Source organism: Amphiura filiformis, chromosome 4 (genome assembly GCF_039555335.1).
Source record: "Amphiura filiformis chromosome 4, Afil_fr2py, whole genome shotgun sequence".
Lineage (NCBI taxonomy): Eukaryota > Metazoa > Echinodermata > Ophiuroidea > Amphilepidida > Amphiuridae > Amphiura > Amphiura filiformis.
Genome location: NC_092631.1, coordinates 18,632,709 through 18,652,453, shown reverse-complemented (window position 1 = coordinate 18,652,453; position 19,745 = coordinate 18,632,709). Strand labels below are relative to the sequence as shown.

At 37.8% G+C, this 19,745-nt stretch overlaps 1 protein-coding gene across 2 annotated transcripts in view; it reads right to left on the bottom strand.

The window, feature by feature from the left end:
- The window catches only part of LOC140150641 (3'-5' exoribonuclease HELZ2-like), a 42,211-nt gene that overhangs the window by 12,422 nt on the left and 10,044 nt on the right, over positions 1 to 19,745 (bottom strand). Inside the window, exon 2 of one of the 2 annotated variants that reach the window (XM_072172701.1) lies at positions 518 to 4,306. In XM_072172701.1, coding sequence (XP_072028802.1) covers positions 518 to 4,239 — 3,722 coding nt within the window. In that variant the 5' untranslated portion in view covers positions 4,240 to 4,306. Of the gene's footprint in view, positions 1 to 517; positions 4,496 to 19,745 lie in introns of those variants that run through there. The other variant, XM_072172700.1, reaches the window with a different exon arrangement.

The window sequence follows — 19,745 nt, the reverse complement described above, 5'->3', positions numbered from 1 at the left end:
TTACTCACAGAGAAACGCTAAGGGATCAAATCAAAACTCGACCGCCGGTTCCGGGCGGTACCGTCCGGTTGGAGCCGGTTGTTAATGTTCTAAACAATTAAACGCGGTTCAACCACCGGTCAACCGGCGGTCGAGTTTTAATTTGATCCCTAATTTGCTTACAGCTGAATCTTAACGTGTCACATGCAGCAAATTACTGTTTACAGTGTGGACAACGAAAGAATGACTGTTTACTGTGGACAACGTACGAACCAGGTAAGCTGTCAGTTGAAATTAGACAGACGCCACTGATTTAATTTTGTTTGCTTCAATTAATTTTGTTAAAACAACACATTATCACAAACATGCCACGGTTGTTTGATGTGATAATTTATTAATTTTGGGTGCTTGAGAAAAAATCTCATTCAAAAACCGAAAATTGTTGCATGGGAGAAAATTAAGCCACTAAATATGCATGGCATAAATTTGTAAAGATAATCGTTTTCACTAACAAACATAACAATTTGTTTAAACATACCTATCTGTCTGGCATACTGGAATGATTTCAACAGTGTATTCCTCAGGTTCACCACTCCTCTCCCGCAATCTGTTTGGGAATGGTGCGGACATCTGGTTCACGTTAAAGAACACCTTTAGCCGTTGATGTTCTCGGTCTCCATCCTTTACATCCGATATAAATGCACTGCCATGCGCAACAACGATCACATCTTGGTTTCCGTCAGTTTTCTTCTTAGCTGAAGTCACCTCTGTCGTGTCTTGTTCGTGGAATCTAATACACAAGAAAGCTGCTCTGCGTCCAGATGTATTTCCTTGACGTATGTCGATATGTCTATCGTCGCAGAATTTGTTGGTAAGTGTGAATGACCCGTAAGGAAGTTGATCACCTGAATGATGTTGCCATTCAATGTTCACACCGTGAATGATCAACGTCTCATTCTGCTGGACTGCGTTGTAAGCTGCCATCATGTCAAGCACAGGGAGCCACGTATCCTGATACGTCTTGATGTTTTTCCTTTTCGGAACCTGATTGGCAACAATGGACAAACATTGTAGGGGTTGACTTCTGTGTTCCATACAAAAGTCGAGTGTTGGTGTCATCTGGTAAAGTTGGACGTTTGGTGCCAGGATTCCACAGTTGAATGTTGGATACAACTGGACTTGAGTGACGTCCCCTATTTTAAACGTGTGCTGGAAGCTTGCATAGTGCTTCTTCTTCTTGGACTCTTCGTCTGTTTCACAGGTGATGTCTTCTACGAAAGTTAGACAACTTGGATCGTCCATTTGAGTAGTACGTACCGTAGATGCGATGGTATCGAGAGCCTCTATTTGTCCTTTAACCATATCCCAATTCTCCGCAGAATTATCAAAATTCTCCGCAGCAACTTCCTCATTGATACATCTCCAGTTGCGAGTTGGCAGCGCAAGTGTGTGCCTGTCATTGTCATCAACTGCCAGCTGGGAGTGTCGTGCTTGATTCGCGCTAACGTCGTTGGTCGTTAGAGGCGGCATGCCTCCGACATTGTATACGCGTTCATTCCATGTCATCGTGACCATCTTATCACCTTCATCCTTATCTGGTTTTTCGACAGGTTTCAGAAGACTGAAAGACACTTTTTGAAAGAATTTTGTCAATGTCTTGATAACACGGTCGTCATGGTTGAAACCCAATTGCAAATTCTTATCCGTTATGTCTTCTATGACACCTTGGAGTTGCATTGGACGCTGCTTCAGCTGTAACGCTAGTTCCAATTCTTGTGATTTCAACTCAAACTCTCCAGCTACAGACGATCGAATGTTGCAGTTTTCACATATTTTTGTAACATCTTGAGCATCGTGAGGAAGCGTTTTGTCTTCATTGAGAACTGCTATCAGAAGGCGATGTACTACGATGTCGATGTAACGGCGTATTGGGGAGGTAAAGTGCGTGTAGGCGGATTTTGAGAGTCTAGTGTGAATGCGTGCCGTATCTGCAGCATGATCACCAGAGTTGATGTATTCCCCATTGGAGAGTATCCAGTGAAGGGCAGATTGTGCTGCTGCAAACTGAGGGTGATACTGGTCGTTACATACTAGCCCACTGAGACGAAAGATGTTTTCCTCAGCTACGCACTGTTTGATCTGATACCAGATGTTGCGTAATATATTAACCGTATCCATGCTGTCTTCCCCATCGAAGTTGGTATCCTTCAACACAGATTGCAAAGTTTCTTTTGCATGCGTCATATACACGCTTTCGTCTATAATCCCCTGGTTATTCTCCTTCCACAAGCGAAAGTGTTCCAGTCTTGGTGGTAGTTGTCGGCGAAGTGGGGTGCATTGGGGGAACTCAGAGAGAAGACGTTGCGCTACGGCTTCGTTAGCTAGTATCATCATCTCCTCAACCAATATGTGGGCCATTGAATATGACAAGGTATCACCTCTTAATTGAGAAAAGGCGGCATTGCCTAGACGTACCTTGCGACAAGTACGGGAGATAAAACTTATGTCATGCAGAGATTTCTTCAAATCCTCCATCCCAACTAGCTCGTGGGTTTCACCAAGCATTTGCTGTACATAATCGTAGGTAAGGCGATGTTGTGATTGGACTATCGAGCGCACAATCCTGGTCTCATCAGGAATATGATTACCAGTCTCATCAAACACAAGGAACACTGAAATTGTGAGCTTGTCTTGCCCCGGTTTCAAACTACATAAATTAGTGCCTAATCTTACCGGAAGCATGTGTATGGGCTTTTCAGACGCAGGATAGAATGATGTAGCCATACGTCTAGCTTTGGAATCCAGTGATCGGCCCAATTTTGTCTCACGATTGACAAAGTAGCTGACATCTGCGATGTGTACACCGACCTCGTATCTTCCATGTTGACGTTGCTGAACACTCAATGCGTCATCAAGATCTTCCGAGTCAGGTGAATCGATCGTGAAAACCAGTAGGTTTCTTAGATCCGTTCGTCTTCCATACTCATCCGGTGGAATGCACCAGTCCAATGGGTATTCCTTTAGCAGGCCAGGTGGCTCTTTCTGATGTTGGACTCCATAGATTTGTTTCAGGATCCTAACTCCATCGGCTTTGTTGTCACCTAGAGGAAAATCTTCGACTACAAAGCCTACGGGGTATGTCTGTGGTTTGTCCCATCTGAGCCACTTCACTTTAAAAAGCTTATGTGGGCGATCCTTCTTGCTGACCTCAACATCTCCTTGTCGCTGTGTTTCATTACGGCAGATTGGTACGATCAACTGGCCCGAAGATGTCTTTCCACCTCCTTTTGACTTCTTTGTATCATACTCAGGACGAAAGATCATAATCTTTGGAAGCCGTGGATTAACAGGAACCATGAGGTTGTCATCGTAAGGGTCCATTAGACATACAAGTTCCTTGTTGGTATAATCTACTGCCCGTTTATCCACACTTATTACCTTCCCATAAACCTTATTTTGCTCCTCTGAAGTTTGTGCATCAGTGGCATCATCATTGACGAGAATTGCTACGGTAACCTCATCACCATCCATAGCAGTTCCTCTTTGGGAATGGCTACCAATTGTAATCTCCTTTATGTCATTGGATGTGTCTATAGGAGTTGCGTAGCGGCGACTTTCAACATGATCGCGATTCATATGAAATATACAAGATAGTGTTTGTCCCGTAACAGTCGGCTGATCAACTGCACAGTGTTTGACGATAACATCATGTGACACACTGTCCAATTTCCAGACTTTCAATTCCATTGGGTTGTGAGCATAATGACATTCCACTCCATATTCACACGAGGAAGGAGACTTGCACATCTTGACTGATTTGTTTGCCTGGAGCATGTCCTTCTGGTTGTGAGCGAAAGGACATCTGTCGTTCGTACAAGAGGACCGGAACCTACACATCTTCACAGGACTGTTTGCCTGAAGTACTTCTGTCTTGTTGTGTGCGTACCGACATCCCTTTCCGGCGTATCTACATTTGGAACGGAACGTACACATCTCCACAGGATTCTTTGCCTGACGTTCGTTAGGTCGCTGTCGAATCATTGAAGGATACGGTTTGGTGGCTGATCTATACACCATGACTTTGTTGACATCCCACGGATGCCTGTCAGGTGAATCGCAAAAGTTACCCATGAAGCTCTTTATTCTCAAACGAGAAGGACTTTCAGTAAAACATTTTTCACACAGAAACAGGAAGGCTCCAACATTCGACGTCAACTGTTTGATCTCCTGCTCCCGGTTTAGATGCTCCTGAAGTGACATTTCTACCTTCTTAGCTTAGACTTTCGTACTGAATTAAACCGAGATTGCGTTTGCATTCGTATTGAAGCTTGAAGAAATAGATAAGAAATTAAGAAATATTGAGAACGAATAGAGTCTTTAAAAATGCAACAAATGTCGCTCAAAAGGCTATTTGATATGGTTAAATTTTTCTTGTTTAATAAAAGTTTGGCTTTAGTAATGTCTTCAAAAAGTAAGTAAATTGCATTGAGAAAATTCCTCAGATTATGTACACACAATGCCGGGGAATTTGAGGCCAAACACCGCCCCAAAAAAGAAGTGAGGTACATACAATTTGACAAATTTATGTAAATAAGTAGTCTTTGTTTTGGTCATTGATAATATCCGACACTGATTTCACATAATAGAACACCAAAGACGAAACGTGTTTTTGCGGCCGCGGCGTCCGCAGAACCTCAGATTTTGGAGTTTTTGTGTAAGTCCGCAAAACCTCCGAAATCGGAGTAGTAAAAATTACTCACAATAATTATTTAAAACAGACATAAACCTCTGATTTTGGAGTTTTCTCAATATTGTTGATTGCATATTTAGGGGCCATAGCCAGGGGGAACTACTCCCGCAAGAATATTTCAGGGATAAAATGGGGACGACAAAGAGTTATGTAAAATGATTAAAAATTAGACAACAAATTGACAAGTGGGGACAAAAATGTGGCTTTGCCCCTCACACTTAAATCCTGGCTAAGCAACAGTTACTGTCCAGGCTTCACGGATAACATAATTTTATCAAAATGACGATGGGTCTGTCATGAGTGACGTCGTATTGCATAACCTCTATATACGAGGCATATTCCTGTCGTGTTGATACAGGAAGTGTCACATAAAATTTGCGATTGTTCATCAATTGGGCTATTCCAGATGTATTCCGCACCCCCCCTATGGAAGACACTTCCGGAATTCGGGGCTAAATTGACAGCCGGAATTCACATGTCAGGAAAACCCCATGGAAGACCCTGCCGGAATTGTGGTAATATGGCCAGCCGGAATTCAAGTAAATGTAAATGTCTTCCATAGGGTTCCAGCTCCTGCCGGAATATTCCAGATGAATTCCGCACCCCCATGGAAGACACTTCTGGAATTGGGGGTCAAATTGACAACCGGAATTCAACCCTCAGCAAAACCCCATGGAAGACACAACCGGAATTTGTGCAATTTACAAATTTACCTGCTGGAATTTTGATATTTCAATTTAGACACATCCAAAATGGACAGCCGGAATTCAACCCTAGCAAAACCCCTAAAACTGGAATGTGTACAATTTATTGATTTACCTGCTGGAATTTTGATGTTTGAATTTGGATATCAAAAATTAGGGCTGAAATTTACAGTCGGAATTGATACTATTTACCTGCTGGAATTACTATAGTTTGATTTAGACTCATCTGAATGGACCCTCATTATGATTTTGACCAGTATTTCATTTCATTTCATTTCATTTTATTAGAAAAAGCATCGTGGCCCTAAGGCCAAATTGAGCAATTTTTACAAAATTCAAAGACATCAAAATATGACTAAATTACAAATACAAAATATATATAAACAACAAATTTAAATTCAAATAATGCAAGATAAAAGATGAAAAATATTGCACATGTAAAGCAAAAATGGATATTGCCACATATTAAAACATCAGCATGCAGGTGTGAGTTGGCTCCGGGAGGCGGGGTGTGTGTACAAGTGGTACACAGGTGAAGGGTGCATGAGCGCACTCACCCCGATGCACACACAACGGCATGCCAGCACACATGGTCCCTTCATCTCTGAACCCATACAACACCCAACCACCACAGAAAACAGCCACTCACACCTGCACAATATTATACTCACACACACCCTCACATACCTAATTCACACCACACATATCACTGGGCTCAAACAAACTCCAAAAACACCTGGTACTCCCTCGTGCTCCCACTCACACATACAAATAAAGAGATCATAATAAATTATATAAATAATGACACCTGCATACATGTAATACATCAAAACTGTTTAAAAGCACTAAAAATGGCAAATGCAAAAGGATAACTACTGATTCAATAAATTAATAAAATATGGTACTGGACTATTAGCAAACCTGGATGTTCTGACAGGAATTTTTGATATTGCACTTGAATTGCGGAGATTTCTACCATGGGCACAGTATTAAGGGGCTGTGCAATAAATGCTTGCCGGCCTGCCAAAAATTGAGCAAAATCGAGCCTGAGATTTGGGTGAGAACATGAGAACATATAGACTGTAGAGGGTAATGCATAAGAATGTCTTGAACATGATGGCTTTTTTATTTCAAAATAAGTAACAAAATCAGTGATTAATGAAAGTTGCTAAACAAATTGAAAAAGAGGTCTTTGGGTGTGAACCGGGGGTGTGAGAGTTGTGCTTAAATGCAGAGTTTTAGGTGACACCCTATACGGTGTCACCTCCAAAGTGGGAGTGCCCCCCTTTTGCTCCCATTCAGATCATAGAATGTCTGTCTTTTGCTCCAATTCAGATCATAGACCGTATAGAAATAGAGTCTATGTTCAGATTTATTGGATTTAGCAGGGGATTTTGATAGTTATTTAATATTCACTTAGTTTTTTTTCTTTGTGATTTAGCTAGCTTCTTGGGATTTTTATACTAAAATTTCACTGGCATGGTAACACATAATAACAAAAACACATCCTGTTGCAGACCATTGATCAGCGCGCAGTATGTGGTGCATGTTTTAAAAATAAAAATACATATAGGCCTATGAAATTAAATCATAAAATATAAATGAATGCATAATAAGTTAATTGATTAACTTTATTATTTAACGAAATTAACTAGTAAAAACAAAACAAACCCCCAAAACATGTTTTTGTTCCTTTTGTTCAGTGTAATTTTCAACAAGTTTTGTGCTTGCACTCTGAAGCATAGACTGTATTTCTACAGTCTATATGTAATGATTGAAGAAGCCTTTTGGTTTCAAGAAAAGAAATTTGCAAAAATATATTATGCCACATAAATTTACACTTCATAATTTATAAATAGAAAAGACCAGTGAACAAGGTGAGGTGTAAACCGAGATACACTATTACATAACCCCATAGACCATGTCTGATATAGTCTATAACCTTGACCAGTCGGTCCTCTATTGCAAGTATTGGAGTTTTGTGTCTTCTACAGAATCTGCTTTATTTATCCTACAGCACATATAAATTCTCATTCACTCTAGGATTTTCAACTGGCTATCATTTCAGCCTTGTGTCTCATAGTCATAAGCTTGCAACATGTTTTTTACTGGTTTTAAACCAGTACAAAAATGATATTAAATACTGATACTGATTTCACTGATTTTAGACCTTTTATTCTTAATATAAATATAAAAATAGTCAGTTTTATATTAACATGTGAATTTCAAACTTAACAAATATGCCCATTTCTTCTGAATTGATTTCTACTGATTTCTATATTCATTGTTGCTATTAGATTTAATTAAATGTAAAAAAACGGGCAAAAAACAAAAAGCATGGAACTTGCTGAAATATGAAAATCAAAAAATTCAACACTACATGATCAAATATTTTTATATCAAAAGTTGAGAACAAAATCCACCATTCATCATTTATTTCAAGAAATTGGAGATATAGGTCAATTTGAAACCAGTTTTTAGCTATATATAAAGTTTTATGGTAGTGAACTTGCCTTTTCATTGAAGTTTTTGTTTTTTTTTGCTCTGAGGTGAGATGAATATACCTCTCTAGCTTCCAACTGAGTTCATCAATTTAGATTTGCCACTAGTTTTTTATACTTAAGTTTTCAGTGCTGTTTAATTTAATATTTTGCTATGTGTAACTAAGAGCAGTTTATCTGACATTCAATTGAAATGGATATACATGTAGTTGTAGGCACTTTCACAGTAAGGGGCATTCAATGAGAGAAAAAATATGGGGTCAATTGGTGAGAGCTTGATTTTGGGCATTCGGTGAGAGCAAAATGTAAAAAATATGGGGTCGTTGGGTGAGAACATGACCTTTAAAAATGGAGTCTTTGGGTGAAAGCTGAAACAGTATGTCACACAGAAACCTTGCACATTGAATTTCTAGCTCAAAATGGCTTCATGTAGCCCAGGCATGTAGCTTTGTTTTTTTTCAAAATAAGTAAAAAATATCAGTGATAAATGAAAGTTGCTGTTCAAATTGAAAAATAAGAGGTCTTTGGGTGACAGAGCATGTGTTCAAAAAACAATATGGGGTCTTTGGGTGACAGCGACGTTGAAAAGTGGGGTCTTAACAGCCCTACATACGCGTCACCTCCGAAGTGGGAGTGACTCCCCCTTTGAAGTTCATCGGCCTTTGCAATTAAACTGCAGAGTGGATTAATGAAAATGTACGCAAAATATGCAAATCAGATCATTAATATTCATGCATAAAAGCTGCAGAGTGGATTAATGGAAAATGCAGGCACATGTTGATGTTATGTGGAATCAATGTACGTTGTTTCAACTTTCAAATTGAATTTCAATGTTGTTTTAACATTGATGCACCATTGAAATCTCCGATCGCGCATATGTGTATATATGTACACTATGAAACTTGTGCCCCCCCCCGACCTATGCAAGAGCTATGGTTGTGAAGTAAATGAAGCCATGTGTTTTACCAAATTATTTATCACAGAAAACCCTAATTTCATTTCTGGCTTTATATTGTAATAGGGCCTACCAGTAATAAGTTTTCAATTCCTGTTGTTTACTAAATTAAATAAAGTTACTTGTCTTCTGCAGTCTGTGTTCAAATCCTGGGGTTCAAATGGACAAGTTAATAATATATAGGCTTAAAAAGTTCATGCATGCCAATATTTTTTACTTTAGTAGATTTGACATTATTTGTGTGCTTACATTTTAATTATTCTGAACTTTTAGGCTATTCTGCTTTATTGAAATAGTTTAAAACCGTACATAAAAGTATCAGATGAAATTTTTAAACCAAATCTAAAATATCCATGAAAGTTCATTCTTCCTTGGTTTAAAATAAATGTTTTTACTTCCAAATTCTGTCTGCCCAGTAGCCTATACCAGTACATGGTATATACAGTTTAAAATATGCAAGGACATATGAATGTCTTGGCACCAAGGTCTTTCCTGGCAAATGTTGTTCCATGCATGTTCCATGTTTATTTTAATGATCACAATGACCCAACCCTGGGGACCCAACACTCTCAATGCCAAATGTAACCAATTGGAGCTCAAATTTGACCCCAAATTGCAGAGTATGAGTTTTTGTGCTCAATACATTCAAAGGTCATTTTATGAATGTTCAAACATTCTGTGGTCAAAGAACTGTGTCCTGATCTGTGAGAAAGTTGAGATTTAAGTTTGAGATTCTGTTTATATGAACATGTACAAGCAAAATATTCATGTACCAAGTATGTACCAGACATACTCAGATACAGGTCTATGGACACACATACTAGTACATGATAGTAATCAAATAATTTTATTATAATTTGTAACATGCTTGAATACTGAATTTGAAAAAAAAAATTGTTGTAACTTTATAGTTTTTAATATTACAAATTGACAAAACCGTTTGTTGTTTTTCTTGCGGGATTTAAAAAAAATTGCCAATGTTGTATTAAATTGTAGTTATCTACCAATTATTTGATAATGATATCAGATTGAACTAAATGTGATATTACAATTATTGAAATATGCTTGACAAGAATATCCCTTTCTCAAACATATTTTAAGTTATATTCCTCTTATTGTTTTATGCCTTGCAGCACAATTTTGGTGTAGCAATGAAATGATAAAGGCCTTCAACAATTGATTTTGAGTGTACTGTTTCCCACTTGCATCCAAAATTGAGAATTGCTACATGTAGGCCTAAATGTTTAATTATTTTATTTTTATTTGACATTTTCTCTGTTAGATGACATTTTAATTACATTCATTTGCTACTTTCTTACCGGGCTTAGAACACCCCTGCATTATTATCAATGTATAAAATCAACCATAATTGCAATAAAATTAAATCCGCAGTTCCAAAATGTACTGTTGATATTGGGCTGTGACCACTTGTTTCAAAATAAAGAAAATAATACTTAATTAGCCCTAATAATAAGTTACCTCGTGCCTTTTTAAAATGTTAAACAGTAGGCCTAACCCCTATGCCAGTACTTGTAGTGTCAATGTCCATTTCCACAACAAAAACCTTAAGGGATGGGGTATGAATGTTTGGATAGTATTTATTTTGGGACATTAGAGCACATCAGACATAACGAAAATTTGCATTCTGAATACAAAGAATGTCCTTCTGATATCAAATAATTTTGATTTTTTGAAATTATCACTGTAATACACATTTTATGGCAAATGATTAAAAATTGATATTTTTGATATTTAACAGTACTCGAAGTAAACTTTATAAAGCTGATGATTTATACTTAAAGTGTTACAAGTGGGATGAAAAGCTGACGATCAATTGAAAATTTTGACCTTTCGTATTGAAGATATGAATTTTTCCCCAAACACCAAAAAGAATTAAGTCTTTTGGGAAAAAATCCGTATCTTCAATATGAAAGGTCAAAATTTTCAATTGATCGTCTGCTTTTCCTCCCAGCTACATACACTTTAAGAATATATCATTAGAATTATAAAATTTACTTTGAGGACTGTTATCAAAAATGTGAAAAATATCAAATGTTAATATAAATTTGTCATCAAATTTGTATTATATCGTGAATTTCAAAAAATGAAAATTATTTGATATCAGAAAGACATTCTTCGTATTCAGAATGCAATTCGATATGTCTGATGTGCTCTCATGTCCCACAAAAATACTCTCGAAACGCTCAAAACGCTCATTCCAGATCCCTAAACTGGCTAAATATTAAAATTTGACTTTAATCGCTACTTAGGATAAGGATTTAGCTATGTTTCATGTGGCATAACAGGATAATATTTCTTTTATTTAAAAAAAATAGTTCTGTATTTTTCTGGAGTAGGGAGTAGAGGAAGAATACATCATATGTTACAATCAAATCACACACCTTGCATGAGCACAGATTGTAGAAGCAAAGTACCAGTCTTGAGTCATGGATTCAGGAAGAAAGGAAGGCTTTAGGGAATGGGATGGAGGCCATTGGATCAAAATATGTTTTTAAGCTGAAAAACAAAAAATTTAGATTTTGAAGAGGATTTTGTATATTTATGGACTTCAAACTTAACAGGATATTAAATATAATGAAAAAATGTGTTAAATTAACTAAGAAATTCTATATTAAAAATGAAAAAAAAAGACAACTTCGCCACTTCGGCGGCCAAAAAAAACAATCTGCCTGATCATAACTCCCAAGCCCCCCTCTCCTATAATATGGTAACACCCATGAAGACACTAGACACATGCTAAAATAGCCTAAAGCATGTAGAAGTAGGCCTACATATTTTTTTTTCTTTCTGTCTTTCTTTCTTTCATTCTTTCTTCTTTCCTTTCTATATATTTCATATTTCTTTATTTCTTTTATTTTGTTTTCTTTTTTTCATTATTATTATTTTTTTCCCTTTATTTGTTTTTCTTTCTCGTTTTTATATCATTATATATTTCAAACGTGCTTGTATGGCTTTGTCTCGCTGCCATATTATTGTGATAACTGCTTTTTGGTCAGATGAGTTTAATAGACAAGTCTGTTCAGATCTATATCAGTAAAGCCAAGAAATCTTATTATAATGAACAACTAGCAGCCGCTGACAACAAACAGGTTTTTCAAATTATAAATAAACTTCTCAATAAGGGTGCCAAAGTTCTACCATCATGTGACTCATACAAAGAACTTAGCGATTCGTTTGCCGACTTCTTCAAAAACAAGATTGTCAAAATCCGAAATAATCTGGACAAAAATGGTAATAACATCCAAATACATACCGAAAAAACACAACTTTGCGGATACCTATCCGCTACTCACCGGGTAAGCACCGGCTAAAATGACATGCAAATTAGGTAGATACCGGGTAAGCACCCGATACCTTTTAGTGGATGCCTCCATGGTATCTGGTCACTTGTGAATAGCCATCGGGTAAGTACCAGATAAGTATCGGGTGCCTATCGGGTGCCTACATGGTATTGTGAATAGCCATCGGGTAAGTACCGGATAAGTATCGGGTGCCTATCGGATGCCTCCATGGCATTGTGAATAGCAATGGGATAAGTACCGGGTGCCTTTCGGGTTCCTTTTGTGGAAAACTTTTGAGAACCTTTAGTGGACGCTTACCGGATAACTATCCGATGGCTTTTTTTGGAACCACCGGATAAGTACCCGATGTCATTTGGCACATTACAATTGGCATCAATGGTTTTCAACAAACCGCACTCGCGGTCGGCATATATTTAGGGGCTGTGCAATAATTATGAGCCCCCCGGGGTGTAAAATTTCCGAACGGCTCGCCAAAATCGCGTTCCCCCCGCTCGGCCTGCCAAAAATCGCTTGCCCCTCCTCTCGGTCCGCCAAAAATTCTTTGACCCCCCCTCTTGTGCATGCCAAGTTTTGGGATCCCAATTTACAAACCTTAAATGGTCTAGATACATGTTGTGAGCACAGCGAGCAGGAAAATTTGCATATTTAAGCGTTTCTGTACTGTTTTCCTAAACCTTTTTAGAGCGTTTTCTTTTAAAGGTGCCCCATGTGAATGTGTGCCAAAAATCGTTTGTCCCCCCCCTCTCGGATGGCCAAAATTGCTTACCACCCCCCCTTTCGGCTCTCCAAAATGTCTTGCCCCCCCCAATTTTTCCCTCCCCCCAGGGCTCATAATTATTGCACAGTCCCTTGACAACATTCTTGTGGAAGTTCATTCATGTAAATGAGGCAATACATTGATTGTGCACTAATTATGAGCCCCCCGGGGGGTAAAATTTCTGATCGGCTCACCAAAATTGCTTGCCCCCCCCTCTCGGCCCGCTAAAAATGTTTGCTCCCCTCTCGGCTATCCAAAAATCTTTGCCCCCTTTACACATGCCAAATTTTTAGGATCCCAGTTTGCAAACTTTAAATGGTCTAGATATATGTTGCGAGCGCAGCGAGCAAGAAAATGTGCATATTAAAGCGTTTCCGTACGGTATTCCTAAGCCTTTTTAGAGTGTTTTATTTAAAAGGCACGCCCCATGAATGTGTAGCAAAATTGCTTGCCCCCCCCCCCTCGGATGGCCAAAAATTGCTTCCCCCCCCCGCCCCTTTCGACTCGCCAAAAATCTCATAATTATTGCACAGCCCCTAACGTGGATTCAACAAACTGACGAACATGTGAGCTTTATTATCGCGGTGCAGTTTTTACTGTAATACAGTACATTGGAATTTACTTTAACACAAAATCTGTAAAACACAATGAATTCCTGAACAGTTACACTAAATGATTTTGAGTCCCAAGCATAAATTGTACATAATGACATGCATGATAACACAAAGTAAAATGCAAAACTAAAATCCAATTAGGCCTGTACAATTTAGTTTAACAATGTTTCAGATTCCTATAAGTGCCAACCTAGCTGGGCCCAGAGGTACGCCACATGCTATATTATACTTGTATTGTACCATTATACCTCCGATCCCCAACCTTTTAGACATGTATAAGTAATTGCCAATGATATGAATCCAATTTGCAGTGGCTAGAAGCAAGGTTATCACAGAAAACTAATTTTGGATACTTGCAAGTGCATACCGCAAAATTCAGCAGCCTGTGCACATGTACATGCAGTTGATAAGCTTATAACATTTACTGCTTGAAATGCAACTACGCTGCAAATCTTTAATTTACCTGTGCATCTACATGTGTATATATATATATAGTCATTGTAGTCATCTGTAGTATAAAATTCTCCATAAAGAATGAATGATTTGTGTGAAGAGACCAAAACACCACCATCAAGAGAACAGCTTGTTGCATGAATCCAACAGCAAATTTGAAATGGCAGTTGGTGATCATGTGACCTTAGCGGATACCTTTTGGATGCCTCCTTTTATTGACTAAGTTAGTGGATACCTTTCGGATGCCTCCCTTTATTGACTAAGTTAGCGGGTGCCTTTTTGGATAACTTGTTAAGGTACCGGATACCTACCCGGTAGCTCCCACCTCTGACTTTGAGGCATCCGAAAACTAATCTGCTAGCGGGTGCCATCGGATGTCTTTAAAAATGACATCCACAAGGTATCGGATACCTTGCGGATCAGCACCGGGTAGGCATCCGCTACCTTATTTTTTTATATGGGCGAAGTTCAAGAACTCAATCAAATACAGTCAATGCAAGAATTTAATTTGGTAGAGAAAGAAATTGTCAGAAAAATTATATGCAAGTTACCAAATAAGAATTGTTCTCTTGACGTTATTCCAACCTGGCTACTCAAGCAATGCATGTCATCAATCATTCCCACCTTAACTACAGTTATTAACATATCACTAAAGTCTGGCACTTTTCCCAACTCCTTGAAACAAGCTATTGTCACCCCTATCATAAACAGGTGCGGATCCAGAGGGGGCCGAGGGGGCGCGCGCCCCCGTAAAAATAGCAAAAGTAGGAAAGACGGGCGCGCGCCCCGTAAAAATGAGAAAAGGGAAAGGAGAGAAAGAGAAAAGGAGAAAAAGAGGAAAGAAAAGTGAGAAAAAGAGAAGAGAAAGGTTAAATTGCGCGTAATTGAGTAGGCCCGTGCCTAAAAACTGCACAGTCGGGTCGATCGAAGGCTAATAGGCGTAGGTTTATAGGCATTGCTTGAAGGTAGGTCCTCGGCCCAAAAGTATATGTGAAAATCATAATACTGCGACTGCGAGCCAGCTGATTTAAAGCTCTGGTAGGCCTATGCAGGGCCCGTCACATGTAACCAAAGTCAGTATTTTAAACATGATTAAGACGAAGTCAATGTCAATGCTGACATCAATCCATGCATGCTTTAGTAGGCCTAATTATGTGTCTCATGTCTTACAAAGTGTCAGCATGGTCAGCGGACTAGTGGAACATCCAAAATTTTGCAAATTGAGTTCGGGCCTTTTTGGTTTAAAGCAATGATATAAATGGTGTAAAAATGATGCACCAAATGGCTTCTAAGTGGACCTTCATTTTGCAAAATTTCCTCCTCTGACACACCTACGTATGCGTAAAAAACTCACCGTTTTGGACACCCGTACACTTTAGGCCTATATTGTTTTAAGTAATAACTTAATGATTAGGCCTACAGTAATAGTGAATAATGGTCCACAAATGGCTTTGATTGTGCCTTCATTTTCACACATTTCGGAACTTTATCTTATTAAAATTTTACACAATAATAATGTCAAAATCGTCCACCAAATGGAGCTAAATGGCTTCAATTGGACCTTCATTTTCAACTTCTGAGGGGAAAATCCCCTTCAGAGACACCCCCTGCGTATGTATAAAGAAGTTGCCCTTTTCTTTATGCTTTCGATACCCGGAACTTTATGTTTAAAGCAATTGAATGTATACAATAATATTGAAAACATCTCCATGAATGTGAAATGAGCCCCGTCATGGTAATTTCACAAATTTTCCGCTATTTTAACCTCAAATTTTACATTAATAATAGTGTCAAAATGGTCCACCAAATGGCTTCAATTAGGTCTTCATTTTGCAAAAGTTTCTCACTTCTGAGGGGGGCACATCCCCCCTCAGACACCCCCCCCCTGCGTTGCACAAGCAATTGAATTTATATAATAATATTGAAAACTTGTCCACAAATGGAAAATGAGCTGATCGTCATTTCACAAATTTTCCGCTCTTTCAAGCTCAAATTTTACACAATAATAGTGTCAAAATGGTCCACCAAATGGCTTCAATTAGGTCTTCATTTTGCAAAAGTTTCTCACTCCTGAGGGGGGCACATCCCCTCAGACACCCCCTGCATCGCACAAGCAATTGAATTTATATAATAGACCTAATATTGCAAACTTGTCCACAAATGGAAAATGAGCTGATGGTCATTTCACAAATTTTCCACTCTTTCAAGCTCAAATTTTACACAATAATAGTGTCAAAATGGTCCACCAAATGGCTTCAATTAGGTCTTCATTTTGCAAAAGTTTCTCACTCCTGACACCCCCCTGCGTCGCGCAAGCGCGACGCGATGACCGCTTCACGGCCATATGGTTCGTCGCCCTCTAGAAATCTCATGTATTTTGCGCCCCCCGTATTTTTTACTCTCTGGATCCGCGGCTGATAAAGAAAGCACCCTGGATCCTAATGAACTTAAAAATTATAGGCCTGTCTCCAATATTAAATGTTTTTCAAAATTATGGAAAAATGTGTTATGTCACAGATGTTTTCCCATATGTCTACGAATTGTTTGCTGGAGCCTTACCAATCTGCTTACAAGCCTAATCATGGAACAGAAACTGCTCTTCTGAAAGTGAAAAATGATATTTTATGTGCACTGGACAACAAAAAAGCTGTTTATCTTGTATTATTAGATCTAAGTGCAGCTTTGGACACTATTGATTTTGATATTTTGAATGATAGACTTGAAAAATCTCTTGGCATTAATGGAGCCGTGCGATCCTGGATACTCTCTCCTACCTCAAAGGACGCAATAGCCAAGTTGGTATAGGTGGTGATTTTTCTAAAACTCAAACAATGGAATTTGGCCTACCCCAGGGATCAGTGGTAGGTCCTGGGATGTTTAGCTACTACACATACCCACTTGGAAAAATTATCCAGAAACACAGATTGAACTATCACATATATGCAAATGATACACAAATATATACAGAATTTAATCCCCGCATACCTGGAGATAGTGTAACTGCACTTTTCAAATTGGAATCATGTATGCTGAAATCAAGAATTGGATGAATGTAAATAAGCTTAAACTGAATGAAGATAAAACCGAATTCTTTGTTGCTAGCTCCTGCATATAATTTGAAATATATATATATGAACCAACTCTTAACGTATGTGGAACAATTATCAAACCATCTGATTCTGTGCGCAACCTTGGAGTTCTTTTTGATTCAACCATGTCTATGTCATCTCAAATATCTGCTGTCTCTCGCTCTTTAAATTATCATCTTCGTAATATAGGACGCATTCGCTGTTATATTGATAAAGATACTTGCAACCATGCTGTCCGCTCACTTGTTATTTCTCGAATTGATTATTGTAACTCTTTATTATATGGAACAACTGTAAAAAACACACAAAAAATACAAAAAATACAAAACAGAGCTGCCAGACTTGTTTTCAAGGCAAACCGTATGGAACACACCACTCCTCTTTTGAAAGAGCTTCACTGGCTTCCAGTAAATGAGCGTATTACCTACAAACTACTCACATTCGCTTATAAAAGTAGACATGAAACAACACCACTGTACATACAAAATCTCCTAAAATCTCACACTTATTCTGGTGGTATGTTCCTACGATCACATGCTGATGGCAGTCTGCTTGAATGTAAAAGAACTCACACATCATATGGGAATAATGCCTTCTGCAATTCTGTGCCAGCTCTCTGGAACAAATTACCTGTAAAACTTCATACTTCACATAGTCTGGCCACTTTTAAATCTAATCTGAAAACCTATTTGTTTCCAAACTAAGTTTTTTATTTTTAATTAAGTTGTACATTTTACTGTAGCCTAAGATGTAGTGTAAGTTGTACTTTTAAGATCATTGTAAAGCGCTTTGTTCATACTTATGCTAAGGCGCTATATAAATTCCGTTTATTGTATATTGTAAGGTGAGAACTCAAGACCAGTGGTTCAAATCTAAGCTGCAATCCAAAAATTGAAGGCCCACAATGCATTATTATAACATATATGGAGGACAAATTTGTTTTGATCAAAGCATGTAAATTAATGAACAAAGACTAATTATATTTGTGCAAGTACTGTCCGTGCAACAGGTGAGACAAATTCAATGGGATTTAAAAATGAACATTGTATGAATCTTTTTGATCAAAATATGAATTCATTTGACCAAAGACGAAATTTAAGTTTACAAATAGACACTTCCAAATTTTATGGACGAATTCAAACTTAACAGGATATTAAATATAACGAAAAATGTGTTAAATTAACTGAGCAAACCTATATAGGCCTATACCTATACAGAGTTGGGTAGAGATTTTTTTTTATGCATCGGTGTAAAACAAAACAACAAATTCTGTAAAATTAATTGCATGAAACAAACAAGACTAAGAGCAGAAAATTTCTCACAGCAAATTTCAAAATAGAGCAGACATATTCCATACAGAGAAATTTACTTGTTACCAAATATGGGCTGTCATTTAACATGTTTAAGTTTAGTTTTGTTCAAGGAAAAAATATAGAAAAGTGAAAAAGTGAAATAATGGTGGTAAACTTGTTGTTTAATTGGCATAGAAAATGTTAATACTGTACTGTACTGTATTAAATACTGTATTGCCTGGAAGCGGCCTCAATGAAAATATCATCTGTGATATTATTAAGCCAGTTTCAATCTAAAATAATATCATTTTGCTCAATTTCCCAGGCTCAATTTTGCACATTTTTTGATTTCATTTCCAGGATCTGTGATTTCATGAACATTCAAAACACAATATTTATACTGAATATCATTCAGCACATTTGACCATGAACAGGGATTTACTTTTACTGTGTGGAATGTGTGTGTAAACCACTAAGAATAAACTTGTTACCTGTCAGATTTAATTATGATCTGCCCTTGCCTGTATCTCATTCTCAGTAATTTGGGGTTTAATATTGTATTAGATTTCAGTTGAAAAATTTTGAACTATGTCATGAGAAATGAGGCTGTGTCTCAGGTTCTAGATGTCAATCAGATCTGGGTGGGGAACATTTTGTCCTGAGATGACCTATGTATAGCTTGTTGCAAAAATTCTATAATTAAATGCTGTCAATCACAGACCTAGAGGTAGTGCAATAATTATGGTCATGGGGAGGGAAAATTGGGTGGACAAGAATTTTTGGCTAGTTGAAAGGGGAAGCACTTTTTGGCAGGGGGGGGTAAAGCAATTTTGGGCACACATTCATAGAGCATTTAATGTTTGCAAATTGAGATATATATATCTCCTCTCATACCATTAATCACATTAAATAAAACATTTACATGTTCACAAAATATAAAAATTTACAAACCGCGAAAGACTCTGACCGTGCAAGACGGGTGATCGCTAGTTATAATAATTGATGAATGATGGTAAAAGTCATAATAATTGCACAACCCCTAAGGTAACTGTGTATGATGTACAATATACTTTCCCAGTTGGGCTATGTTTGGCCATAGTCAAATTTGAATCTTTCACACCTTTTGATGTACATTGGGAAAATGGTTGGATTTGGAATGGCTCGACTGTGTTAAATTCCAAAATCTTCCACACCTCTCAGGTACATTTTGAAAAAATTACTGGATTTGGAATGGCTCGACTGTTAAATGTGCTTGGAATTATGAATTTTCCTCCACCTTTTCCACAAATTCTGGTTGGATTTGGAATTGCCTAAACCGTTTAATTTGG